Source organism: Crassostrea angulata, chromosome 10, assembly GCF_025612915.1.
Source record: "Crassostrea angulata isolate pt1a10 chromosome 10, ASM2561291v2, whole genome shotgun sequence".
Taxonomy (NCBI): domain Eukaryota; kingdom Metazoa; phylum Mollusca; class Bivalvia; order Ostreida; family Ostreidae; genus Magallana; species Magallana angulata.
The window spans coordinates 9,250,446-9,276,586 of NC_069120.1; the positions used below are offsets into that span (position 1 = coordinate 9,250,446).

The following is a 26,141-nucleotide window of genomic DNA, read 5'->3' on the forward strand; positions in this document are numbered from 1 at the left end:
CACTCGTCTGTTCAAATAGAAATTGAAAAGGTCGATCCCGATCAAAATTACATTAAAGAAACAGAAAAACCCAATACGGACACTGAAATCAATATTTTTAAAAAATATCTTTTATTAGCTTCGAAATAAAACTATGTTTTAGCTACATTCGAATAAAATGCTGTTTCATAAATAGAATATCGTATATTACACTGCATTGTAATTTCTGGGTCGGTAAATGATTCAGGATTAACTTTAGTAAGTGGCAAATCACGGTTTAATTCGGTGTTTATAGATGATAGTCCAATGACTGTAATAACCATAAAGGATACATTTTGATCAATGACTTCTTAAGGTTGGCTGCAGCCCCACGTAGCATGGGGGAGGGGGGGGGGGGTCCGACGTTTTACATATATATGAAAAACTGAATTTTGAAAGAACTGTCATCCGACCACCTACCCCCCCCCCACCACTTATTAAGGTTATGTTAAAATTGACAGAGAAACATAACATTGTAATTATAGAATTTTTAGATACTGTCCTTTACAATAATTGACATTATATTGAAAACCAAAATTTGTAAATTGTCAGGTACAAATTTTCATCCTCGGTAATCTAAATTTTCGTAAAGGACAATAATACGATCAACCAGAGATATAAATGAATGTAATTTATGTCTCTGGCTCAACCTCCACCCCACGAATTAAGATTTTGAAGATTGGTAAAAAAAAAAAATTTATTCATTTATTGTTTTTTTTGGATTCCAGGTTAGTCTGCCTGACCACCCCCCTCCCTCCACCAACTTTCAAAAACGACTTGCCTGGACCGTCTTCTTACATTCAGTCAATAAATGAATACCCCCCCCCCCCAAAAAAAAAAAGAGACTTGCAGATGTTATCATAACAACGTAATTTATATACAGTTTTTATACATAATTTTTCCTTCTTTATCGAAAATATTATTCACCTCTAGATTAAAATTTTATATAACGAATGCAGTTAAATACAAGTATCCCCAACATGTGCCCAGAAGGACAACACATTCATGCTACACTGTCTATGACGATTTTAAATTATATTGAAAAGATAATGGTCCCTTTTTTCATAAAGTTTGCTTTTTTAAAAAATGAGATAAAAGCTACAGAATGGAACTGTGTAACTATTCTGAAGACGCCATTGCTCGCCTTCCTTCTAAAAAGCCTTTCAGTGCTTCATTTTATCAATCTGGTTTTCTGTAAAATTAAAAATTGATTCCAGTATTTTTTATCTATAGCGCATTGATCTTTTTAAAGAACCATCAAAAGCCGCTGGTGTGCTCCATTCAGGCGAGCGGAATTTTGTAACGTTTTGTGGGTCAATGGCAGGGACTCTAACTTTGTAATCCCATACACGATACTACATAATTAGCTCAGGTTTAGATGAGATGATAATAACTAGTAATAAATCACGTGACATGCTCATTTCCAAAGACACATCAACAATCAAACATCCCCAGTAACACAGTCAAAGTCGGACATGCTGTACGTTTGGTAAGGTAAGACAGTCTAAATCTCACTTTTTCATTTTTCATGCATATGATTCAATACCGATAGTAATTTTTCGATAATTTGCTAAAAGCCTCCATAAAACGCTAATCAAAGCATACTCGTCTATACCCGATCAGTATGCATGCGTCTTTCGCACGTCGATTCTGATTTTGGAATAATTAAGTTTTGACGTAGGTATTTGCACTGAATCAATTATCGTGAACTGAGTTCGATTAGTTAGGATGCATATATTTTAGTTAAACATACGAATAGATAAAAGAAAGCCTGTGTTTGATGTGTTACAGGACTGTAGACAAAGAACATTTCTGTTCTTGTGGGCGGCAGACCAGACAATGAGTTTATTAACGAGTGGGTTGGTTTTTTTTACGTCGGACACAAATGACGTGGCGGTGGTTGGGGAGGTTTTGACGTAGCGACTTCACACAACACATGCACCATGAGAAGGCAAAGCCGTTTTGACGTACTCGACTTTACACAACCTGCATAATACACCAATACTTTGCTCTGTGTGAACCCCTATGTTAATCAATTGCATAGTGACTTGATTATTTGTTTATATCAACAACTTTATCCATTATATCTTTAAAGGAGAAACAACTCTAGATGTCGCTTTTTCTACAACTAGACAAGACAGGTAGTACCCAGAAACCCGAATAAATCAAAGAAAAAAAAGACAATCCCTGCCAATGTTGATGACATTTAGTACATCGAACTTTAATTCCGCGATAGATTTGAAATATAGAGGGATGGAAATATAGAATAAGGCAAATATGCTGGTTATCGGGGAAGTCTATGGTCGGCTTTGTCTATTGATCAAAGAAGCATTGTTTTCTGCATCTAGGGCGTTTAAACACTATACGTTACTTATAAATGGCCGCCTTTGTTTATACCCTCGTTATTACGAGTTGTTTCTGAATTGTCAAGACAATAATTCTTTTATTCCAAATGGTCCCGCAATCTTTTGTCACCGCTTCCATGTTTTCTTTACCAGAAGGATGTATACTTATGGCAACTTATTAGAATGTCTTTTAAACCATCTATTGATCATTCGACTCCAACTCTAAACGCTTACCATTATTTTAACTGGCTATATAACGAGATAAAAATTTGTTCGGAAATCCTAATATTTACGCTCAGGGATTGCTCCTTTTATATTGATTGTCTTGCTGTTTACTTTATATTGTTCTTCCAATCAAAACAAAATGGTCACAATCGCTTGCTATAACATATTCAAATTTGAATTACCTATTGGTTTCCTAATACGATTTGCATTTTTTCTCTTTAGAATCAATATATAATCCTTGGTGATTGTCTGCAAGCCCGACCCACAAATACACTAAGTAAACATGTTGGCAAAAATGAAAGCGAGTACGGAGCAAGAGCTCGAGAAGAAGACGGCGGACTTCGAGCGAAAGCCCGCCCCTTCTGGAGACCGTAAACAGAGCATTGTGGAACGGAAGGGAAGCGTCAGCGAGAAGCGGAGAAACAGCGTAGCACCCATGCCTAAAAAACCCGCTACTGGCAATAAGGCTGCCCAGCAGATGGGACACTCGCTGACCGGTATGTTGGCGACCAAGAAGTTCTTCAAACGGTTTTCTAAGAGGGAGCGGACATCTTCCACCGTTACAGTACCGCCCAAGGAATATGAACCAACTTATCGGATGGTTCCTAAGCGGAAGTTCAATTCACAGCACGTGCATGAAGTGATTAAGAAACTCGTAGATGACAAATTGGACAAAATGATTTACAGCAAAAAATGGTCTCCGAATTTGACCAAGATTTTGTGTAACCAAATCAAAGAGAAGGTGAAGACTTTGAATTACGAGAGATACAAGATGATTTGCAATGTAACTTTGGGTGAGAACAAAGGGCCTGGAATAATGGCCACCAGTCGATGCTCATGGGACCACAGAACGGACGATTACGCCACCTATACTTTTCAAAGCAAACATTTATACTGCACAGTTGTAGTTTTTGGTGTATATAAGGAATGATTTCACATGTTTGTAAGTGCCTTTGTAACATACTTTTTTAGTGCGAATGAAACGTGATGATGATTATGACGATGGTGATATTGATGATGATGATGATGATGATGATGATGATGATGATGATGACAATGGTGTCTATATTACTAACACTGATTATAAGTGTGAATGTTTTTCTCAAATGGCCACATTTTATCTCTACATACAAACCTCCTCAGATATGACATGCTTTGCAAATACACCACTTTGTCGCTGATTAGAACAGTTGCGCTTGACAGGGTATTGTAGACGTACGTGAGAAAATGAAAGAAATCGTCTCAACTGAATATTTGTTCTGCAGATTTTCTACTCAGTGAAGTAATAGCATTCATTCTGTTTCCATTTGTGGAGATAATGCATTTAAACTTAAAATAAATTAAGGTGCCTACAGCTTAGTCGATTTTCATTTTTTTCTTTGGTATAATCCTGACAACAAAGTTTTGTTAGAGGTTACCCTAGTTGCAATGGGTTTTTTTTCTTATGTTTTTCGAATTATTTAGATAAGCTATGATTAAATTGTTGTGGTATTTTAACCATTAGAAATACACTTGTAACAGTTTAGATCACTCTAGGCTATTAGAATCAATAGAGAAAACCATGACGTCCAAATTTATTTTGAAAATATTACAACGGTTTTAACGATCGATTCTTTAATGTAGCAAAATTCAATTAGATCTGAAAATCTAATTTGGCTGATATAAAACCACTGTTTTTTGTCGATATTCTCACTGCGTTGCTTTGAGGAGTTATCGGGAACAATGCTATGATCGAATATGTAAACTAAGACCGCGGAGCCATATAGGTGGCGATCAATTAGTTTTTGACGCTGTGTACATGTATTATTTACATGAAACACATGGAGCAAGTTCCGATCATAGAGACAGCCAATCGTCATCAAATATTTACAGGTATACATGTGAAAAGGAGGACCAGTGCATACAAAAAACAGTTCATTCAGGTCTAATACACATGACTGGATGCACACATTTCTATGGCCAAAAATGTCGATAACTTTCATCAACTTTCGGAGTTTTTAAGCCTCTGACTTTTTCACTGTTTACTCATGAGTTTATTCAAAATACTTACTGGTACTTCACCATTTTTCTGAGAGATATACAAGATTTTGTCTGGGTAGGGTTGTGACTTCTGATTAGAGACTCGAAAATCGAAATAATTATTCTTTGGAAAAAAAAACAAGGCAAGTGGAACAATTACGCAGAGTAATTCCACTCTCAAATTTACGTTTATCATCATTTTATAAAACTCAATACTAACAATATAATAGCCAGAGTAGGTTTTGAAAGTGGGGGGGGGGGGGGGCAGACTCATCCAAAAAATCTTGACAAGCAAAAAAAAAAAAAAAAAATATATAACTTTCCCAAAATCTTAATTTATAACTTCAATTTCACTCCTCATTTCCTTATTTTCATATCAATGATAATTCAATTTTTCATATGTAAATTTTAAAAAATTTGTTGCTGCGAGAAAAAGTAGGGGGGGGGGGGGGGGGGGCAGGCCCCCCTGATGCTACATGCCTGAGATGGAGAATAGATCATATTCTTTGTAAGAATAAGTGCTTATTTGAGATAATGTAACAGTTACATGTACAATGTATGCCTGGCTACAGTCCAGGATTGCGTGAATTATTTAGCAACATGGAAAGATAACTCTTTTATTAATCAGCCACTCGTCCTCTACATTAAAAATTCAAAGCTGGGCATTTCATTCTCCAATATTTTACAACATGTTTTATTTTTATCCATAAGCTATGCTTGTACACGATGCCTATACAATATGGAATTCATTTTTGCAACGGTCTTTATTCTCCAAATTTTGCATCATCTACATGTTAGCGAATAAAAACGATATTCTCGTTTGAAGGGATTTTCAGTACGACCAGTAGACCAATAGATATTTATAACTTAATTATTAAATTGAAATTGACGATTTGTTTTCAAATAGTGGATTTGCGCTTTACATTTTTTTAATGATCAAATTCTTAAATGATTTTTTTTTTAAATAACAGGTGTATGTTTAAACAAAAAACTTAACTTAAACTTAAACAAAAAGCTGATCTTAAAGTGAAAACTGACCACACATTTACTTAAGTAGTATTAATTAGTGTAACACTTGGTGCTTTCCGTGAACTTTTCATCAAAATGATGTGGGTTTCGTACACGTACTCGTAGACATGCAGAGTTTCGTGAAGTTAACATAAAAATAAAATGTTTATTAACCACTATTCTTTGACATAGATGTATATGCCTTCTTAGAAATGCCATACATCGAAACAGGGCCGCATTGTCAACATTATCATATTATCCCGGGGTTTTAAATGCTGCTAGAATCTATACCGTCTTCTAGATAAAAAAAAAAAAAAGATAATCGGCAAGTATGTAGAAAATAACTTTCATGCACGTCAATGTTGCCAGAAAGCAATACAGTCTTGCAGAAAATAAGAATATTCCCCCACAATGTCTATATATTTACATTGTATATATATATTTATATTTATATTTATATTGACTCAGGATCGCATAAATCCGGATCAGAAATCAAATATAACAACATTCAAAATGGAAATCATATAGTAGGTATTTGTAATTTTTGTATTTTTGTTACAAAATGAAGAAAATACTTCAAAATATATAACAAATTTTATTTTGTTGAACCTTTAAAGTTGTGTTTTTTTTCTATTGTTTGTGGGTTTTTTTCTGATAGAAAGATAAGTTTTTGAGTTTTGGGTGGACGCTAAATAAAGAAAAAACTTGCAATGGCCTAATCATGATGATGTCAGACTCAAAGTCGCACAGGAGACGATTTGGTTGTTTCTTTTAGCTAAAGTATGTACTTAAATGGTAATTACTGAATTTTACTTACCTTTTATTATCAATTCATTAATTAGTTAAAAGAAGGAGGTTAATATAAACAATAAATTGCTTTCTTTGATGATTCATGCGGGTTATGAAGGTAGCGACATTGCAGAAAAAAATTACATAACCCTCTAATGCGTATTTATTTATTGTTTAGATAAAACCAAAATTTTAAAAATCTACTTGTTATTTCTATTTTTTATAATTTTGTTAACACCCAAATTTAGTTGGTACTAATTGACACCCAAAGTTACTGAAAGTAATCAAATTTTGGTCATCAGCAATGTATCCTCTGCATACTAATATATATACAATGTATGCTAAATAATCAAAAATCTGTAGTTTGTCTCTATATAAAATTTATTTTTCCTTGACAGGTGTGTCAGTCAATCGATTTCTATTCGTTAAGCATTTACTGTTACACGTGTTCAAGTTGAGCACATCAAAGTAAATAGTATCAAATTTTAAGTAGTGCAATCTCAAACTTTACTTCTGCTCAAGTTGTCACCTCTATCTCGGTCGATCTTGTATGTATGTATTCTCAAGTGCATGGATTCAGTGAATAGAGAGAATACGTTGATATTTGATATTGACGACAACGGTAATTATAACAACATTAATATTCCTCATGGCATATACCGTAGTACGTAAAAGACTGATGCATAGTTTATTCAGTTTTTGTGACAAGATCCTGAAGATGCGTGGGGGGGGGGGGGGGGGGGGGGGAGAAGTTCATAAGCCAACACAAATACTCATATTTATATATAAGTGTCCGTTGTGTTATACATGTATGTGTATGTTACACATGTGTTCCTACAGGTTGCATGCATAGGGGACAACCTTCAAAAGGGGAGATGGTACAAAAGAATGTGTGCCCCTTCCCCGTCCAACTAAAAACACACAAATATTTGTGCATGTCAGGGCTAGATAAACTTTTTTTGTCCTTTTTAAAAACATATAAACTTTTTTTTTTGCTTTTGAATTGTATTCTTGTTAAGCTTTAAATGCACTACATCTAGTTGCGCGACCGACCGCCCCTTTTTTCAATTCCTGACGCTTGCTACACCCCTTCCCACCTTTCTTTTTTTTTTTACCACTCTCACAACTTTTAGGTTAGTAATAAAGGAACTGTACTAAGAAATAAGGCACGTAGAATCGGTTTTGAAAGATAAATTTTTACTGCGAGAAAAGTTTTTTTTTTGGGGGGGGGGGGGGGGCAGGCACTTAATACTTGATGCTACGTGGCTGGTGATCTGTGGATTTTTTTCGATTTTAGAGTTTTAATAAAATTTACGTCAAGCAATTGTATGAGTTGTCTTTCCTAATACAGCAACTGTTATTCGTCAATCACCTTCCCATTCTGTGGTCTTCCCTCTGGGCTGTGTTCAAGATCGTAGTTGCTATGTAGGGCTACGTAGCAGCTACGTTGTTGAACGGTAATCTAACCTAGACCCTGTGCTTAGCGGTTCGTATTCGTTTTTTGGTATCCAGCTGGCAGAAATCTTTCGTAATTTCAAAATACGCTTCAAAATGAAAATGCACCAGCGATAGCGATATGTCAACAGCTTTGGCAATATCACGAATCGTGTGTCTGCAATCAGTTTCCATTATTTTCCCTGACTTTTGAGACATTTGCCTTGTCTGTTACAGTTATAGATCGACCATATTTTGCTGCATCTTTGACGGACTCTGTACCATGCAGGCATAAATGTCTTTCACCACCTACGAACTGTCTCATGCGATAGCCTTATCAGGCCCATAAACTCCCACAATTCAGTTGTGTACTAACTTTTATATAAGATCTAATTTCTTCAATATTCTCAACCCGTTTCCCAAATCATTTTGCAACGGTGGTCAAGGACTGGCTATCTTGAAATAACTATAAGTTTAAAACTGTGTGTAGCTGAGGGCTTGTGTGCTATATACCGTTTGATAGTTATTGAATAGATTCAAGACTATCGTCATCCACGAAATCGTGCAAAGCTTTATCGCACTGTGCTACTATGCACATTACATATCGAACAACTCTCGTAAAATCTAGTAAAGGAGGTTGGATCCTATAATCAAAAGTCTTAAAGGGTTATTTTTAAAAAATATGTTAATCAAAATTCAACTGGTGGGGGGGGGGGGGGGGGGGGGGGTCTGTATGCTTCTTTCGGCGTTATGGTGCATTAAACATGACCTCTCCGCACTGAAATTGCAACTTGCAGATAAATTGCTTTTTCCTTTGTTATTTAAACATGACCTCACTGCACTGAAATTGCAACTTACAGATAAATTGCTTTTTCCTTTGTTATTTTTATCGGAGAAAACCGTGGCACCAAATATAAAAGCTGCTTGGTCCGATTTTTTATCAAATTTTATGCACGCTTTTAAACGATGGCTATGCTTAGTATATGTATAATAATAGACATTGCAGTAGTTTTACCCGTCAATTATGCCAAATTTCAATGAAGAAAAATGCGTGCAAAATTTGCTAACAAAACAAACGACATTAAAGGTACTTGTACCTCGTTATTTCGCCTCATGTTAAATTTCACCCCTGACGACGAGACGGGTATAGTTGTATTACGAATTTGACATCGCTTTAAATAAAAGTCGAAATGATCAGACAAATTACAAATAAACATTTGTACGTTTTTTTCGCTAATATTTCTAAAGTCTGCTTTCTTTACAATCGATGCATAGCATGCGGGTTGAATAACCCCACTCATTCGGGGGACGAAACCAAGCGGTTTCCTTTTCTAAACATTCCCGTGATGCATTTTGGTTTGTTTTTTCGTTTGCCCAAAGAGAAATTATTTTTATTTACTTTGAATATTTCTAACTTTGAAAGGAGACTGATTCTGCTGGTGTAAATAGGAGAAAGTCTATAACTTTCTAAGATATAAATGATTTGTATGAAAAAAATTTGATACTGTAATTACAAAAAAATCGGACCAAGCAGAAATTAAATCAAAAGGATGGGTCAAATAATGTAAAATTCTTGTATGACTTTAAGTAAGCGATTTTCAGGCCAAATACTGGAATCAATTTTTTTTTACTTTTAGGAAATACTATATAGTAGTTGTATGCTAAAATATGTCGATATAGATCTAAATCATAAAGAAATGTTAAGTTGATATACATCGGACACCACTGATGTCCAGCTTGTGACATACAATAGTACTTTCTATTAAAGTAAACAATAAAATCAAGAATAATATATATTATAACTGCTTAGCTCAAATTTAGAGCGCGAATCTGTAAGCCATGCATGAGTACGAATCCTGTTGGCGCTTTTATAGTTTTTACCTTTCCAAAACATTTTGAAACATTTTTGCCAAGTATTGTAAAATTTGAAAATTTTAAACTAAAACTAAAATTTTATTCTGATTATAATTGGGTTTTTTTTATCCACATATATATCAACAAGTGTTCCATACCACCTGAAAACACACGTATGTTTTTAAAACAAAACTAAGATATCCCAATGCACAAAAATACAGTTTGGTCTGCAGTGAACATTAGGAAGCTACAGTTCTCCAAAAATATTAAGATGTTTATTTTTTTTCTTGGAAACCTTCGCCACAAAATATAGTTTCTTACGAAACTCTTAAGATGTGTCATTTTTTCCTTAACTACTAGTATTTTATTGAATATGGTTTATTTGACAATGTATAATGTAAATGCATAATATGAATATATGAGTAGGCTCATTATATTATGAAACATTTTGAGACTGGGGGTGACCCAAAATTTTTACTCAAAAGCAGAGGATTGAACCTCTTTCAGGAAAACGTTTATATATACGAGAGTTATATATGTCATGAATGGAACGATCACACGTTACATTCTTTTTCAGTTTTGTTTTTTTATTTCACAGACTCAGTTCTCAAAAATTCAATAGTTACTGCATCTTAAGACCAGGCACGGTAGCATCGTGCAAATAAATTTACATATAGAAATTAAATTATCATGGACCCCCCCCCCCCCTACACTTTTTGGGGTATGTAAAAAATTGAAATGAGAATAAAGAAATTAAGTGTGACTACGTCAGCCCCCCCCCTCCCCCTTTGGCTTGACAAGATTTTTTGGGTGAAGCCCCTCACCCCCACTCCACCACTCCCCCCCCCCCCCCCCCCCACACACACACACATTAATAAACGATGCTACGTGCCTGAATACGATGTTAATATACTCGGTTGAAAACTAAAAACGTGCAAAATTATAAACGAATGTATTGCGTAACACACAGCAGTACCGTCTAGGCAATGATGAGTGACATAAAGACTATTAAAACACATTATATTCTTCCTCACTTCGTTCGTCCAAATATAAAACAATAAAGTGCTAAATGAATAACAAAAACAAGAACTACGAAGGAACGCATAGGTGCTTGAGGACAGGACCGACTCCCCCTTCCACCTCCACCCCCAAATTATAAAGACCCTCGGGACTTTACTCTTTTTTAAAATTAAATTATCCTTTTATGACATATTTCTAATCTAATTTATTTATTTATTGCCCAAAATTACCTAAAACAAACATTTTTTTTAAAAAATCAGACCCTCTGTGTATATAATAGAAGAAGGTTGCTAACTTCGTCCATCTAGAATCAACGGAAGTAAGGGTTTATCGCAAGGAAGATAGCTCGTAACATTATTTTTTTTAATTTTCTCTTTTATGTCTTCCATTGTACATGTAATACACTCAATAAGAGTGCCTTCTTTTGGATTTTCCAGTACCCAAAACGATAAAAAAGTTTTCACTTCTTTGCGGCTTGATTAGAATTCATACTTCTAATGAATTGTACTTTTTTCGAGTTTGCCATGCAATTTCGTAAATCTCTTACATTTTTATTGTTCTTGTGGACACTCGGAACTTCTCTGTTTAAGAGCGGAGTTATCTTCCGTGCGATAAACCCTCACTTCCGTTGATTCTAGATGGATCGGTTCAAAACTTGCAACTTGTCGGTGAAAATTGTCCTAATTTACCCAATAAATGTATTTACACGGGCATGGCATGCAGATATTCTGTGAAGGGAATTATCGGGCTACGACATAAGGTCATCGTTTTTACTGATAGATGAAGTTTGGTAGTACATTTTAACAAATATTCATCGTCAGTGCCTCTCGGCTGGCTTACGAAGTCAGCAACCTTCTTGTATTATATATGTAGAGGGTCTGATTTTTTAAAAAATGTTTGTTTTAGGTAATTTTGTGTAATGAATGTATAAATCAGATTAGAAATATGTCATAAAAGGATAATTTGATATTTTAAAAAAATGATTAAAGTCTCGGGGGTCTATATACTGGGGGGGGGGGGGGGGGTCGATCCACAGGGACTTTGTTGTTGGATAGTGAAGTTCTTATTTGTTCCCAAAGAAAAAATTGATTAATATTGGTAATCTTAGATGTATTTCTGTGTATTGCATTAAATAAATACACTGAACCCCCCCCCCCCCCCCCCCGTTTCAGTCATGTTAAAAAAGTGTATTCAATGTACATTAAAAAAAGAAAAGGGACGACACTCGCCATCTTGGATTTATAGGGGGTCCTCGTTTCAAGGTATGTTTTAAACAAGTTCTTCCATTTCTCCAACGATTTCTGACAAGATCTAGGTTGGAAAATATTCAAATGACTTATTCCTATCGTCTGACTACATCTGTAAGCTGCATAATAAACACATCGTTCCGAAATGTACTAGATACTCGCCAAACTTATCGAAAGCAACGGAAGTTGATGCAAACTCTCCATGTAACCGAAAGCATTGGATAAACCAAGAGGATTATCTTTTGGCGGAATTTTTGCTCTCTCTAGATTTATCATACATTTTCGGAACATCTCAGTGATTATATAGAGAATTTACGTCACTCAAAAGTAAACTTCCGTTGCTTTCGATAAGTTTGGCAAGTATCTAGTACATTTCGGAACGATGTGTTTATTATGCAGCATACAGATGTAGCCAGACGATAGTAATAAGTCATTTGAATATTTTCCAACCTAGATCTTGTCAGAAATCGTTGGAGAAATGGAAGAACTTGTTTAAAACATACCTTGAAACGAGGACCCCCTATAAATCCAAGATGGCGAGTGTCGTCCCTTTACTTTTTTAATGTACATTGAATACACTTTTTTAACATGACTGAAACGGGGGGTTTCAGTGAATTTATTTATTGCAATACACAGAAATACACAAAAGATTATCAATTTTAATCATTTTTTTCTTCGGGAACAAATAATTAGGAAATTCACTATCCAACAACCAAGCCCCTGTGGGTCGATCCTGTCCTCAAGCACATGTGCAGGAACGCAGTTCGCTAGCGCTTCTTTTAATATACATACAACACAGGTTAAACAACATTATTATTAATTATTAGGCCAATTATTTGCTTCTTCATTTGATAGACCTGATTCATGATTACTGCAGTCCATATCGTTCGCTAACACTCCCTAGCGGGCGAGCTTAGAGTGCACGCTACCGCATTGCCCTACTATTTATACATTTAGGTCACGTGACTCAAATGTAATCGAATACTTATAACCATGCGGCACATAATTTTAATGCAGCACGTGTACTTTTCTGTACTATTACACAGTACCTAGATTTACATTACTGAACATCTTCTGGGTTAAACAAAAACCCTAAATACGAGCTATTCACAGGCACTGGTCTCAAGTATTTCTTATTATACATGTAGGTAAATAATTTTCCGTACTGAGGTAATAAAAAGATTTGTCAAGGTCGCCGTTTGAATTTCTGGATCGTCTGCCGTGTTTTTCTGGCCGTGATTCTTGCAAAATTGATAGTTACAAATACCTTTGTTGCCACTTACTGCTACATGTGTTACGATACTTTGATTTAAAATCGTGTTCTAAATTCAGTCTACTGTTGGTTGAGGGATACTAATTTTGTTGATGGAATTTCCCTAATGATTATAATAATTATGAAATGCAATATCTTTATAAGGATGATGATAACGTTTTTAAAGAAATAACAAACAGATTCTGTCTTTGGTGGTGCATGCGGGTCTTGAAAGTAGAAAGCACTGCAGAAAAATACATCAGTTATCTGTAACCTTCATCAGTGGGTTATGAAAAGTGATTCTGCTATAAAAACTTCTGTCCCTCTCACGTACCCTAATCTTCAATATTATTTAGAACGAATGACCAATTTTTAGCCGGGCTCTGCTGAAAGCAGAGTTCTGGCTGTAGGCGGGCAAATCGCCAATGTTACTATAAATAGCACAACTTCAAAAGTAAACAAAAAACCAAACAGGGTCAAACTAAAAGCTTCTGCTACACCAAAATAGTTACACAAAGAGCCACTGTTTGTCAAAAGTGTTAGCATTTTGTTTCTTATTTTTAATTTCAAGAGAATTGTCTATCTTTTTTAGTTTTCTTATAACGTGTTTTAAAAACAAGACTATGCATTTTGGACACATGCGCATGAATTTCCACGTACTACTTTGCTGCGCGATGAAGAAATGGGGATTGATTATATAACGCTTGTTGCAAAATTCAAGGCAGCAACCGCTGAACTTTTTTCTACTAGACAGACATATTTTTGTTTATAGCCGCTTACAAAATTTGGTCGCTCTCTAACGCTTTGCCAACATTAAAAGCATGAGAGAGAGAGAGAGAGAGAGAGAGAGAGAGAGAGAGAGAGAGAGATTTTTAGTCTTTACTACACAATATACATAAAGACACACAAAAAGAGCCCGGCTTTCAGTACTTCAGTACTTTGATTCTATAATGGAAAGTTTTGGGAAAGTCTGGCGTCAGTTGGTGCTTGCAATCAAATATACCATAAGTGCTTTTAGTACTTTGATTATTCTTAACGAATCTTTGGTGAAGACTATAATAAATTAGTTGTGGAATTGAATTAGGGCAATATATAATTTGCTGGACCCTAGAACAATATGCAAGTCTTTGACTTTAGACACATGTCTGTCCTCAGGTCCAACAAATTATGCTGCTCTTATACTGACCTAGAACAAAACAACGACCAAAAAAAATAATATTCAGAATAATACTAGTATTGAATCAAAACAATTTCAATGAATGCTTGATTTTTGCAACTACACACTCGATACTGGATTTAAACTGCGAAAATTAATACAAGTTGTATAGTACTGTACTCTTTGTACTGTCCTTTTTTAATCATTTCACCTGAATGCATTGACATCTTATCCATGGAAACAACTCTACCAAACTTCATATTTGCATATAAAAGTCAGTTACCGTGTGTTTTTTTCCATAGAAACAACCCACTTTGGTAAAAATTCATGTGCATGAAATGCCTTATTTTTTTATGAGTTCAGTCTGCTTTTTGGGCTCTCCATTAAAAATCAATCTAACTTATAATTCATATGAGTGGGATAAAATAAGTACACGGATTGCGACAGCATCGTCTGGTTTATTCTTTGAACCTATCATAGCGCCATAGAACAGAATCTAACACCAACTCTTCGCTAGCCATGGGGTTTCGGTCCACTTTGCTCTCCGTAAACCCTGTTTATGGGGAGCAAAGTTGACCGAAAACCCTTGGCTAGCAAAGATGATACTATATATGTATAGGTAGAAAAATTAAAGTAGATTGAAGAATGAAAATGTCGGCATTGTAGGTTTGAATTGTCAATCATAAATAATCAATAAACAGTAACCAATAAAAAAGATAAGTGTAAAAAAATAATCTGATCTATGAAGCAGTGATGCCTGTATCATAAACGCGTCATTTATTCATGAAGCATGAAATAATAGACTCATTTGTTCCCAGCTGATGTCAGTATAAGTTCTTGTTCTGATCAATGGCTGGATGACAGTGAGTGGTCATAGTCAACAATACGAGAGAGGGTCATATAGTATCTCGTCATCAAATATTGACTACAAAAACATTTGTATACGAAATTCAACCACGTGTCATATTACGAATTCTAATGGCGGATTTCCTGAAATGGGTTTATCTTTGTCTTGGTTGTGAATAATTGATTTTACTTTTCAATCAATCGATTGGTGAAGTTGGGTGGGTTTAAAACAACTATTATTGCACTTTATTGACTTGGAAAATAAAGATAATGATGTTTTTACCTAATTTCTTGAGTATTTTGAAAAGAACAATGGGAAAGCTATATTGAAAATTTTATTGCACTAATCCACTAACCTAAGTCAAGTACATGTATATCATTCTTTGTAAGTCTAAATGTTGATAAGCAAAGTCAATTAATCTTTGGAAGTGAAATTAAGAAAGTATAACATTTGATAAGCCATTGAAAAGATTGAAAATAACCGAAGGAATTTACAATCAAAGCCATCGTAACACAAATCCTCTGCTGACATTGATTTTAAATGGCTTTGAATTCTTTCGATTTCTCGAAAATATAGTTATCATAAGATCACATAACAGTGAAAAACAATTATCAGTATTATCCAACATCCGAGAATTATTAGTGATATCGGAACATGTCGTACATAGTATTGATTTTATGCTCATGGCGTTCAAATCAATATTTTGTATTTACCATAAAAATCTTTACATGACAACAAACATTTACATAATGTTTGCAGGGACTGAAGTCTTATAGTTTCTTTATTGCTCATCTTCAAAACCAAGCATCCCTAATAAAATCATCGTACCATTGTGATATCTATTACAGCAGGCTATGTAAATTCATGTTATAACAGCAGGCTACACAGATTTATGTTATTGAAAATCCAATTTGTCCGTTACCAAGTAAAAAGAATTCAATAAATGCAAATTCAATTTTTAACAAAGTAAGTAAATCTTTTGAAGACTAATACCGTTTAAAATTTGATAATGTGACAAATAGCGGGGAAAATGATATCTGTTAAAGATTTGTTACGTTTCAAAATTGCAAAATTTAAAGTACTGAAAAACGAACGAGAGTTATTGATTATTATTCGTTTTAAAATCAAAGATTTGTAATTTCGCATGGCAAGTAGTTTCTTAGCTGTATTAGACCAATTACGCACATTTATTCTTATATGAATTCTCGGGCTTTTCCGAAAACTTTGATGCAGAAACAGCTGAAACTCAGAAATCTAGTCATATCATGTCGTCGGGTGAGAAAAGGAGTTTAGGTCATAGTCTTTATCAGATTCAGCTTTCCCTAGGTCTTTTAAAATCAGCTTCACGATGTCATAGGTCTTAATCAGATTCAGAATGTCAATTGACGTCTTCTTCAGATCTTATACGTCAATTTCAAGAGAACAGTATAGTTAATCATTTCATTCAGTATGCCAACCTGAGGAGTGAAGCATCATTAAATTCAGTTTTTGTCAACTGATTCAGAATGTCAACTGAATGAGGAAATATAGGTCCTCATTTGCTTCAGTATGTCCACTGAATGAGAGAAGCAAAGGTCCTCATTTGATTCAGTTAGTCAACTAAATGAAAGAAGCAAAGGTCCTCATTTGATTCAGTTTGTCAGCTAAATGAAAGAAACAAAGTTCCTCTCTGAATTCAGTAAGTCATTCGATTAAGAGAAGCAGAGGTCAACATTTGATTCAGTGAATCAACTGAATGAGAGAAGCAAAGGTCCTCACTAAATTCAGTATGTCAACTAAAAAAAGAGAAGCAAAAGTTCTCATTTGATTCAGTATGTCAACCAAATGAAAGAAGAAAAGGTCCTCATTTGATTCAGTATGTCAACTAAATGAGAGAAGCAAAGGTCAATATTAAATTCAGTATGTCAACTGAATAAGAGAAGCAAAGGTTCTCATTTGATTCAGTAAGTCATGATCAGCTGGATGAAAAAAACATAGGTCCTCATTAAAGTTAGTAGGTCAACTGAATGAGAGAAGCATAGGTCCTCATTTGATTCAGTAAGTAAACCGATTGAGAGAAGCATGGATCGATCATCATTTGAAATCAGCAAGGTGGTCGCCTGATGTTGACATGAGACGGGCGAGAGCATTATCAGAAAGTCTTCACCCTCCTGTAGAGAGAATAATTTTCCTTCCATCAGTTCCGCTCACCTACTAGCGGAGATTTAAATATTTAATCGTCAGCTGTGTTTACTTGCAGTAACTGGCAACTGACGGAACATCATCTAATATCCAGGGAGATTGCCGCTGCTCGGATAAGTATATACCTGCATACCCATTCCACAGGTAGGCTAATGCAAATTTATATACGCGAAATTTTTTGGTCAATTTTTTTCAATTCTATCACCGGGTTTTTAAAGATTTCAATTTACATCGATGAATTACTTGAGAGCATAGATGGAACCATGCACTGCCTATATTAAAAAAGGTTCAATTGGCTTTTTAGCAGTCACTTAATGTAGATAAACTAACCACTTCGATGCTTTTTTCCGTTCTAATGGGTCCGAAAACCCTCCATATACAGATATGTACACACTGGTCAAATTTAAATCTTTCATAATAGAACCAAGATTTACATGTAAGTGCAGGCTTTCAGATGTAAGAAGTTTTCGGCAAGAGTTTCATTATCGTGTAGGTATTTCATTCTGGCTTTTAAAAACCATGACATCTCCGACAAAGATTTTACCTACTAATAGTAGTCTTGTGCAAAGTTGTGCTGAGGATCAATGGGGGATTTAAAAAAGAAAGAAAATCTTTTCCTCAAATATTTTCGTTCTCGAATAATAAAGATAGAACTTACATTGATACGAAATTGTTATGCTTAACTGAGTGAGAGCAGGGTGCTGGTTTTAATTCCACAATAGCTTTGGTTCCAGTGTTATTTTGGATTGGATTAACGGTCGTGCCAGGAGCTGGGCAGGCAAGAGACATTCGGACCACAAAAGGATTATATGTACACGGCAAAACAGGTCCCTGTGTTAATGGACGAAAAATGAGGCAGCATTTCTCAGAAATTTGTTATTAACAACATAAAAGTAAGTTGGGTTTTTTTATATTAGAATGAATATTTTTTATCAAATGAAAATCTCCGTTAAATAGTAAGAAGTCTTCGACTCCTTGCATTCGTGTCAATACAGAACTTACTATACGATCGTAGCTTTTTAAATTTTTAATGGCTGTTTTATATTTGATTAACTTTCATGATTGAAATATCAGTTGATTGCAAATATCAAAAGGTTTGACAAAATATTAGGTGACTGAATTTGAATGTCATGACTAGGTATCGGCGTTTCATAATAATTCTTTTAACTCTCTAGTGCTAGTTCCCGACTTTAAAGAACTAGAGCTGTAGATTTCGGTCAAGTTTTATCCTTGACTACGTTGAATTAGGATTAATTCTTGTTATAAACCTAAATTCTATGAGATTAAGATCATTTAACATGAGGCGAGAAAAGACAAAAAGTAATCGTTCTAGCATTTCCGAAATGCACTTTTGGATTCGTATTAACGGCATACAAGTAGACTTTGCGTAGTACCGTCAGTTTGTAGGATTCTTTACTTTTCAATGCACTGACATGCAATGAACTCTACTTAAACTCAAAATATATTGCAGTCATTCTAAGGTAGCATTAAACGAGAAATACTCTTGTTATATCGATTGGAATTAGATGAATTATATAGTATAGATTTTCTCTAATCGCAGAGGATCTCCCAATGTTGCTCAATGATTTAAAGTTTGACTACAGAGGGATATTCTCGGATATCGATACTATGCTGTCTCTGACCCTAGCGACGAGCAGAAATCAACCTTTGTAGGTCAAAATGACTTATATTTCTGATTACATAAAATATCAATATCAACAATTCTTTATTTAAAAAGACACAAGTTTGGTACGATGGCATACGACTTCCTCGGAAACTTAAGATTTGTTTGGCTTTATCTGACGTAACTAGATACGGCAATTTTCACAACAAACTGCCCAGTAAGTATTTATATACTGAAATTAATCACTTAATTTCCCTGACAAACATCGCCTCGACATAGCTAGACGGGACAAAAACACCTATTGGTGGCTTTTCAGAACGCTTTAAATTTTCTGTTTCTTGTTCGCTGTCACGGCCAACTTTTGTTGATTTGATAAAAGAGTCGGGTAATGGGTTATTATGATAAAGGATTTTTCATTTTATGGATTTCTGATATTCTATAATGCAGATTTAAATATCCAGAATATCTACCATCCTTATTTAAATGCAATCTTTGATTTAATGAATCAATAATAAAATAAACAAATATTTGACAAAATCACAAGTGTTTCACTTCACTAGAAATAAATAAAGATCTTATTCTGACTGGTTTGTTTGACTAAAGAATGACTGTATACCATTTCAGGTAAACTTATTAGAATAACTTAGCAAAGATCAGCCCCATTATATAAAGTGAGATATACCCAACATCCCTTGGCAACATGCTCGCCAAAATGAAAGCCAGCGCTGAGCAGGACATCGAGAAGAAGAACGCCGATCTTAAACCGGTGCTCATTACCGAGCGGAAGCTCAGCGCTTATGAGCGGAAGGAGAAAGACAATGTCAGCATCAGCGATAAGCCACGGAACAGCATCGCTGTTCCCGCCAAACGGCCACCCCCAAAGGCGGCCCAGCCCCGGGGGTCTCTGTCCGGAATGCTGGCCACCAAAAAGTTCTTCAAAAGGTTATCAAAGAAGCAGCGTGCGGCATCCACGGTGTCGGTTCCTGTGAAGCAGTATGAGCCGACCTATCGCATGGAACCCAAGGAACATTACAATGAGAAGACTGTTTATTCTATCGTGAAGGAACTTATTGACGAGAAATTAGAGGGAATGATTTATAGCAAAAAATACTCGGGAAATCTCACGAAGATCATTAGCAACCAGATCAAAGAGAAAGTGAAAGCGCTTCACTACGACCGCTATCGGATTATTTGTAATGTGATGCTGGGTGAGAATCGTGGGGCCACGGTTCTGGCCACGAGCCGATGTGCCTGGGATCCCAAAACGGACGATTTCACATCATACTCGTTTCAGAGTAAACATCTATTTTGCAATGTGTCGGTGTTCGCGGTATATAAGGAATGAATAGAGGAGTTGTTTATTTGTATTCCAAATTAAAGTTATTTACAAGGACTAGAGCTTGTGAAATCCCGCTCAAAGACTTTTTACATATTTTACATGTAGATTTATAGAGGGTTCAACGAAGACGCTTTAACATGTCATTTTTCTTGATAACTATGATATTATATTTCATTTAATTACACTCTTGATCGTACATTTGTACGATCTGTATTTTATTCACAAACCATATACATGTATATTCAAATATGTGATATTGAATAAATCGTATTTACGATAAGTAGTGTGTGACCTTTTTTTTCACAGGTCTATTTAAAACATTTGAGTTTACGGTTGTAAATTAACTCTGGTCTCTATTATTTACTATAGGCCACAGTAAATTAAAGTCTGCTCAATGGTTGAGTCTTTTAGAAATGGAATTTACTGGATCAAGCGAGGGATTATGCTTTGAGAAGTAATTTACTACCAACATCTCATATTCCTCTTAAAGAATGTTAAATTGAGGGCTGTTTTCTTGGTTGTCTACAATCTTTTAAACATTGCACACCCATTTAATTCGTTCTAAAGGTAGTATATTTTTTCATCAAAGATGAGAAGGTGTAAAATGTCTTTCTTTTGGAGCACTTACAGATATTGCCCTGCATGCGCAGATCTGAAGTCATGTTAGTGTGGATAGCTGGGTCAAAGAGCTCCTCAAACACTGGAAGTGTCTACAGAATGTATAAATCATTGTAAATTGAATATATGTCTTGAGATATGAATTTAGATCATAAGTTGCTAGATGTAGCTCGTCTGACTATGACACGAATCACAATAAATGCGTCCTTTTTAAAGATTGTTGTCTTTTGGAGAGGTTAATATCTTTATATATCCACAACAAACTTTTCGATTTCTGTAAAACTACCCCGTTGAATTTTAGCATATATGTAATGATTTATAACAGGTTTGTATCGTCAACCGACCTGTCCTACTTATGCTTGCCACCAGCCTAAATCAATATTTGATTTCGGGTGAAATATCATTCATATCAATGATATTAATTTTTGAGTTGGGGTGATTTTTAATATCGGCTCATGTTACTAAGATTATCAATAAAAGTTTAAACAAATGTTCTTCGATTGACTGCCTATCCTAAAGAATGGACGTATTTTTTTTTTTAAAGACTTGCTTTCCTTCTTTAGAATTTAGAATATGAAAAGCACAGCAACTTAGGAGTCGAAGATGTAAACTGAAACTAAACAAATTTATGAGAGAGAGAGAGAGAGAGAGAGAGAGAGAGAGAAAGAGAGAGAGAGAGGGGGTATTTGGACTAACAAAAAAAATCAAGTTCATGTATTAAGGATATCAATTGAAAATATATCAAGCTTTAAATTTTGTTCTTGTCAAGCACATTGTGTTTACTTCTACACAGAAGCCAGACGGAATATAGGTCACTATAAGATTAAGTATATATTGAGCCCCCGGGCCTTTCTTATACTACATAAACAAAACCAACCGAAATCCAGTGAAAAAAAAAACAAATTAAACACATATTTTATTAAAAGCATGTATAAAGTTGTAGCAAAGATAATTTCTTTTCAAAACTTATCTTTGTTTAATAAGAGCATGCACTAAATGGTCGAAGCGTCATTGATAATAATCCATCGTAATCCTGTTTATTTATTGTCTTTTTTTCTTTATTCTTTTGCAAATTCTGGTCAAAACAGCGATTGCGATAAGACCAACTCATCGTTCAGACTACAGTGCACCCACTATATGTATACACGTGTCGCCATCAGCGCCACCAGCTTATCTAGCCGTTTCATCGAGTGAAAAAATTGCAAAGCATTCTCTGATCCTTCGGAAAATAGGTCAGCCTGTTCGTTATACTCATGACACTACATGTATCTAAAAATATCTCTCTTTATCTGTATACGGAAATTTTCAATTTTAGCAGTTATATCTGAATTTCAATCTTCCCCGGTCATTATGGGACACCGTTATTGTTACTATTCGAAAAATATATTCATTCACTCTGAATGGTCGAGGCCACTTTTTAGACTGTATTGGTCTCCTATAGAAGAATTCCCAGCTCTTTATAAAATACAATGTATTAAAGTTTAAAAGATAAAATAATTGGATTTTTTATTTACAACAGAATAGAATTAAATATGAATTTACCCAAACTTCAAATCTTGGTCGTATGACCAATTCGTATTCATACTCACATAAACGTCCACAAAGGTGTCATGTTGGTTCTTAACAATGTTTTTTAATTAAACCAGTGCCAAAAAAATAATTTTTACACGGGATACCTAGAAAATTTTAATTCCGGTAGGAAATTTTAGATATCCTATGGGAATTATTTTTAAGTATGATTTTATTTTTAAAAGGTAGATATTTCACCTGACAGGTAAAATACAGCAGTACATCAGTAACAAAATTGGTTAAAAACTCTTTTTACAGTGGCTTACCATGCATGCAAATAGTCAATCGGCTGTAGGTACATGTGCTATATTGTATATGATATGACGTGGGTTTTTGTTTGTTTATATATGTACACAATATTTTATATCGTTACTGTTTCTGAAAGATTCAAAAACATGAACATGTAGTAAATTGATTACAATCTATCGATTTTACGTTACTTTTTACCATTTGCATTGTATCAAGATAAAGACATTTACCAGATTTTTATTTTGATTTAAGTTTCTATTAACATCAAAAATTATTTCTAGATGCCCTTGGAACAAATTAATTGTTTGTTATGAAGTTACATGTAGAACAATAAGGGCTTTGAAATTATTTACATGTGTCTTATTTGCTTTTTCTTGTTGAAAAATTGAAAGAGTATAATAAAAAATAAGACACATTCAATGCAGTTTTTTCCAGATTTTTTCCTATGATTTTCTTTAGAGGTGTCATCAAAATTTATAATCAAACCTCACGTGTGTATTTTGTCAGGACCCCTTAACTCAGAAATCTGGTGTTTTAACATGTTAAAAGTATTCAAGAAGATTATAGATTAACCGACTAAAATAGGGACCTCTGGTCTCTGATTAATCCTAATACTGGTAGCTAGGAGTCGGTAACACCTCGGATATAGCTAGGAGAACGTGTACAGCTGGCTCGGGGAACTGTTACTGTCAAAAACTGGACATAAATTGTGGACTCAACACAACATTTCGTGCCTATTTTTTCTTCTTTGGTCATTTTTTACCAGACAAATATCTGTGTTCTGATTGTCAGACTTTGTTCTTCATTCATGTGACTACCCGAGATCAGTGACCACAAAATGGATAATATGTCCAGACACAAGAGAAGCTTGACCGCTCCACCGAGTGGTTCCAACGAACACCTAGACTCAATCAAACCCAGCGTGAGTATATCTGAGCCGGTGTTGAAGATATCCCTCGGAGATCGCAAAAAGAGCATGACACCGAGTTTACGATCCCGGGGGTCAGGATCCGGGGGACCCACGCTTGGTGTTAGCAGTGCCAGAAGGTTTAGTCGGAGAATGTCAACCAGGGCCCCGATAAAAAGGGAGGACACGCAGGGGTCTTCCTTAAACCTACAGTCTGTGAGCCTCAGACAGGAACCTACGTACAAGATGGCACCGGAAGTCAAGTTTTCCGCCCGCTCAGTGGAAGACATCATCAAGGAGACCCTGCATCGGAGCCTGGAGAACTACACATACGACAAGCGACAGACCCCGACGTTTGGGAAGATTCTGAGTGACGATATCAAAGACCGCGTCAAGCGGCTGAACTTTGACCGCTACAAGATCGTCTGCTTGCTTGTGATTGGTGAACAACAGGGACAGGGTCTGCAGATGTCCAGTCGATGCCAATGGTTCCCAGATACTGACACTTTTGCATCATATACTTTCAAAAATTCCGATATATTTTGCGCATGCACTGTGTACGGTATATACGCAGAATGATTTCTATTAGTACTTGCCAAAACCTGAGATTTTATGTTGTATCGGTATTGCATCTGTGGTATCGTGTTTGGTATTGCAAAGTTTAACTTGTTGATCACTGTTATAATGAAAGTGTGTCGACAAGATGTGAGTAGATTTGCATACATTGCATACGTAATTAGACAGGAACGATTCGAAATAAGGACATTTATATATACGCGGTATCATATGTTTCATCCAACTACATGTATACTTGATATTCGCGGGGTTTTTTTTCCATTTCATTCTACCCGTTTACCTACGTAATAAAGCCAAAGGTTTTAAACCACATGTAAAAGTATTAAACGATTACTAGAACTAAATCTAGAAATAGAAAATGCCGAACTCGTAAATAATAGCACACAATGTCCCCAGTAATTAATTGTAATTCTAGATCCAAAAGTCTTTAGTCTTTGAACCGGCCATTATGTGACTTCTTCTCTCGTTAATCCGTTTGTTAATCCTTTCTGGAGATTTACGACAATTAAGAGCTTTCGTAGCCCAGTCTCTATGGGCAACCGCGTGTTTAAAAGCTATCAGTTACTAAAGTTTCTACTTTTTGCCTGTTTGGTTTAAAATCCATATTTTTAATTAATATATTGATTTTTTTCTGTTGATTTCTCTCTAAAACCACTGTGTGGATACAGATTGATATTCAATAGGCGACAAACGATGACATTGATTCTTGGCCTTTATGTTATTTTGGAATAAATTGAATTTTCAAAGCTGATTTGAGGTTCATGACAAAAACCTCAATGTAAATATTGATTGTAAACACTAATACCAGCAATTAACGGAAAGTGGGATGCTAGGTACTATTTTCCTCACAGGCATTTTATGCCACTGTATGATTAAAACGTTGAACTTTATATTTAAATGGACCCAGTTTCCTCTAACGTAATGTTTGTTGTACTTTCTGTGCATTGTCCATACATAATACACGATATTTGCTATAGTCATGTCAGAAATTGTTTGTTTATTAATGAGATTTATACTTTGTTCACCATATAAGTAAAATAAAATTGAGATTTAAAAAATAATAGTAAAATGAATGTGTTAAGTTTATTCCTGTTTCCGGTAACCCCCCCCCCCTGTTCATATTTATTTATTTTCCCCCACGTTTCACTCCTCAAAAAATAAATATTTTCTTTAGTAAGTTATTGAAAAACAAAACAGATTTTTTTTAGGATTGGTGCGTTCGTTACAAATCGCATTTAATATCCATTCAACATGCAAATAAACGACAACACAAAAATATTAGTTGATCTCAAAAAACATATTTGGGTCAGGGCGGGTAGGGAAAACCAAAGACAAAACCTGTAGTGCCTTGTAACGAACTTCGCATTAATCGAATACTCCCCGGTAAATCTATTTATACTGAGCGCGGAAGCGCTCGTGCATGAAAAATCCAGTCTAGAAGTAAACCAGGTAATACGAAAACTATCGGAAATTAAAGAAATTAAAAACGTAAAGAAATAAAACTACAGTACAAAAGTAACCGTGTCATGGACAATGTCCTCCTAGTTCATAATTCTTGAGAGAGATATTTACAAAAGACAAGTTGTTATGTATACATATGTATTCTGTTAGCTCAGTTTTAGTTTGGCGATATATAAAATTTGAGAAAAAGAGAAAACAACAGTATTATACGTTTTATTTTAAAAGACTAAAAGGAGCTTTCTTAACAAACACTTTACACCTTCAGTGGATCATGGTTTTGTATGCCTGTCATAAACGTTTTTTGGGCCTCTTCGATGCATGGTATGGAAAAATGAATTCGTTTTCCCTTATGTAAATGCATCGCCCAATAAATCTAATATAACTGTAATATCTATATTTGATG

At 35.0% G+C, this 26,141-nt stretch overlaps 3 protein-coding genes across 8 annotated transcripts; all 3 read left to right on the plus strand.

Moving 5' to 3' along the window:
* Positions 1-1,378: 1,378 nt before the first annotated feature.
* LOC128165499 (dynein light chain Tctex-type protein 2B-like) lies at positions 1,379-3,947 on the plus strand. Of its 4 annotated transcripts, none has more exons than XM_052830102.1 (2): positions 1,379-1,512; positions 2,811-3,947. In XM_052830102.1, the coding sequence occupies exon 2, from the start codon at positions 2,872-2,874 to the stop codon at positions 3,517-3,519; it is 648 nt and encodes a 215-aa protein (XP_052686062.1). In that variant the 5' UTR covers positions 1,379-1,512; positions 2,811-2,871; the 3' UTR covers positions 3,520-3,947. The 4 variants fall into 4 exon arrangements, with proteins under 4 accessions (XP_052686062.1, XP_052686063.1, XP_052686065.1 ...); XM_052830103.1 differs by having other exon boundaries at positions 1,391-1,507; XM_052830105.1 differs by lacking the exon at positions 1,379-1,512 and adding an exon at positions 1,853-1,873.
* A 13,452-nt stretch (positions 3,948-17,399) lies between these two features.
* LOC128165501 (dynein light chain Tctex-type protein 2B-like) lies at positions 17,400-20,638 on the plus strand. Of its 3 annotated transcripts, none has more exons than XM_052830107.1 (3): positions 17,400-17,539; positions 18,130-18,288; positions 19,644-20,638. In XM_052830107.1, the coding sequence occupies exon 3, from the start codon at positions 19,720-19,722 to the stop codon at positions 20,362-20,364; it is 645 nt and encodes a 214-aa protein (XP_052686067.1). In that variant the 5' UTR covers positions 17,400-17,539; positions 18,130-18,288; positions 19,644-19,719; the 3' UTR covers positions 20,365-20,638. The 3 variants fall into 3 exon arrangements, with proteins under 3 accessions (XP_052686067.1, XP_052686068.1, XP_052686069.1); XM_052830108.1 differs by having other exon boundaries at positions 17,435-17,539; positions 18,118-18,288; XM_052830109.1 differs by lacking the exons at positions 17,400-17,539; positions 18,130-18,288 and adding an exon at positions 19,096-19,236.
* A 2,783-nt stretch (positions 20,639-23,421) lies between these two features.
* On the plus strand, positions 23,422-25,335 carry LOC128165500 (dynein light chain Tctex-type 5-B-like). The gene has a single exon (XM_052830106.1). It carries the CDS (start codon positions 23,633-23,635, stop codon positions 24,278-24,280), a length of 648 nt encoding a protein of 215 aa, XP_052686066.1. The 5' UTR covers positions 23,422-23,632; the 3' UTR covers positions 24,281-25,335.
* The last annotated feature ends 806 nt before the right edge of the window (positions 25,336-26,141 follow it).

Excerpts from the sequence above, each read along its gene's own strand:
- LOC128165499 (XM_052830102.1), top strand. The coding sequence starts at position 2,872 with ATGTTGGCAAAAATGAAAGCGAGTACGGAGCAAGAGCTCGAGAAGAAG.
- LOC128165501 (XM_052830107.1), top strand. The coding sequence starts at position 19,720 with ATGCTCGCCAAAATGAAAGCCAGCGCTGAGCAGGACATCGAGAAGAAG.
- LOC128165500 (XM_052830106.1), top strand. The coding sequence starts at position 23,633 with ATGGATAATATGTCCAGACACAAGAGAAGCTTGACCGCTCCACCGAGT.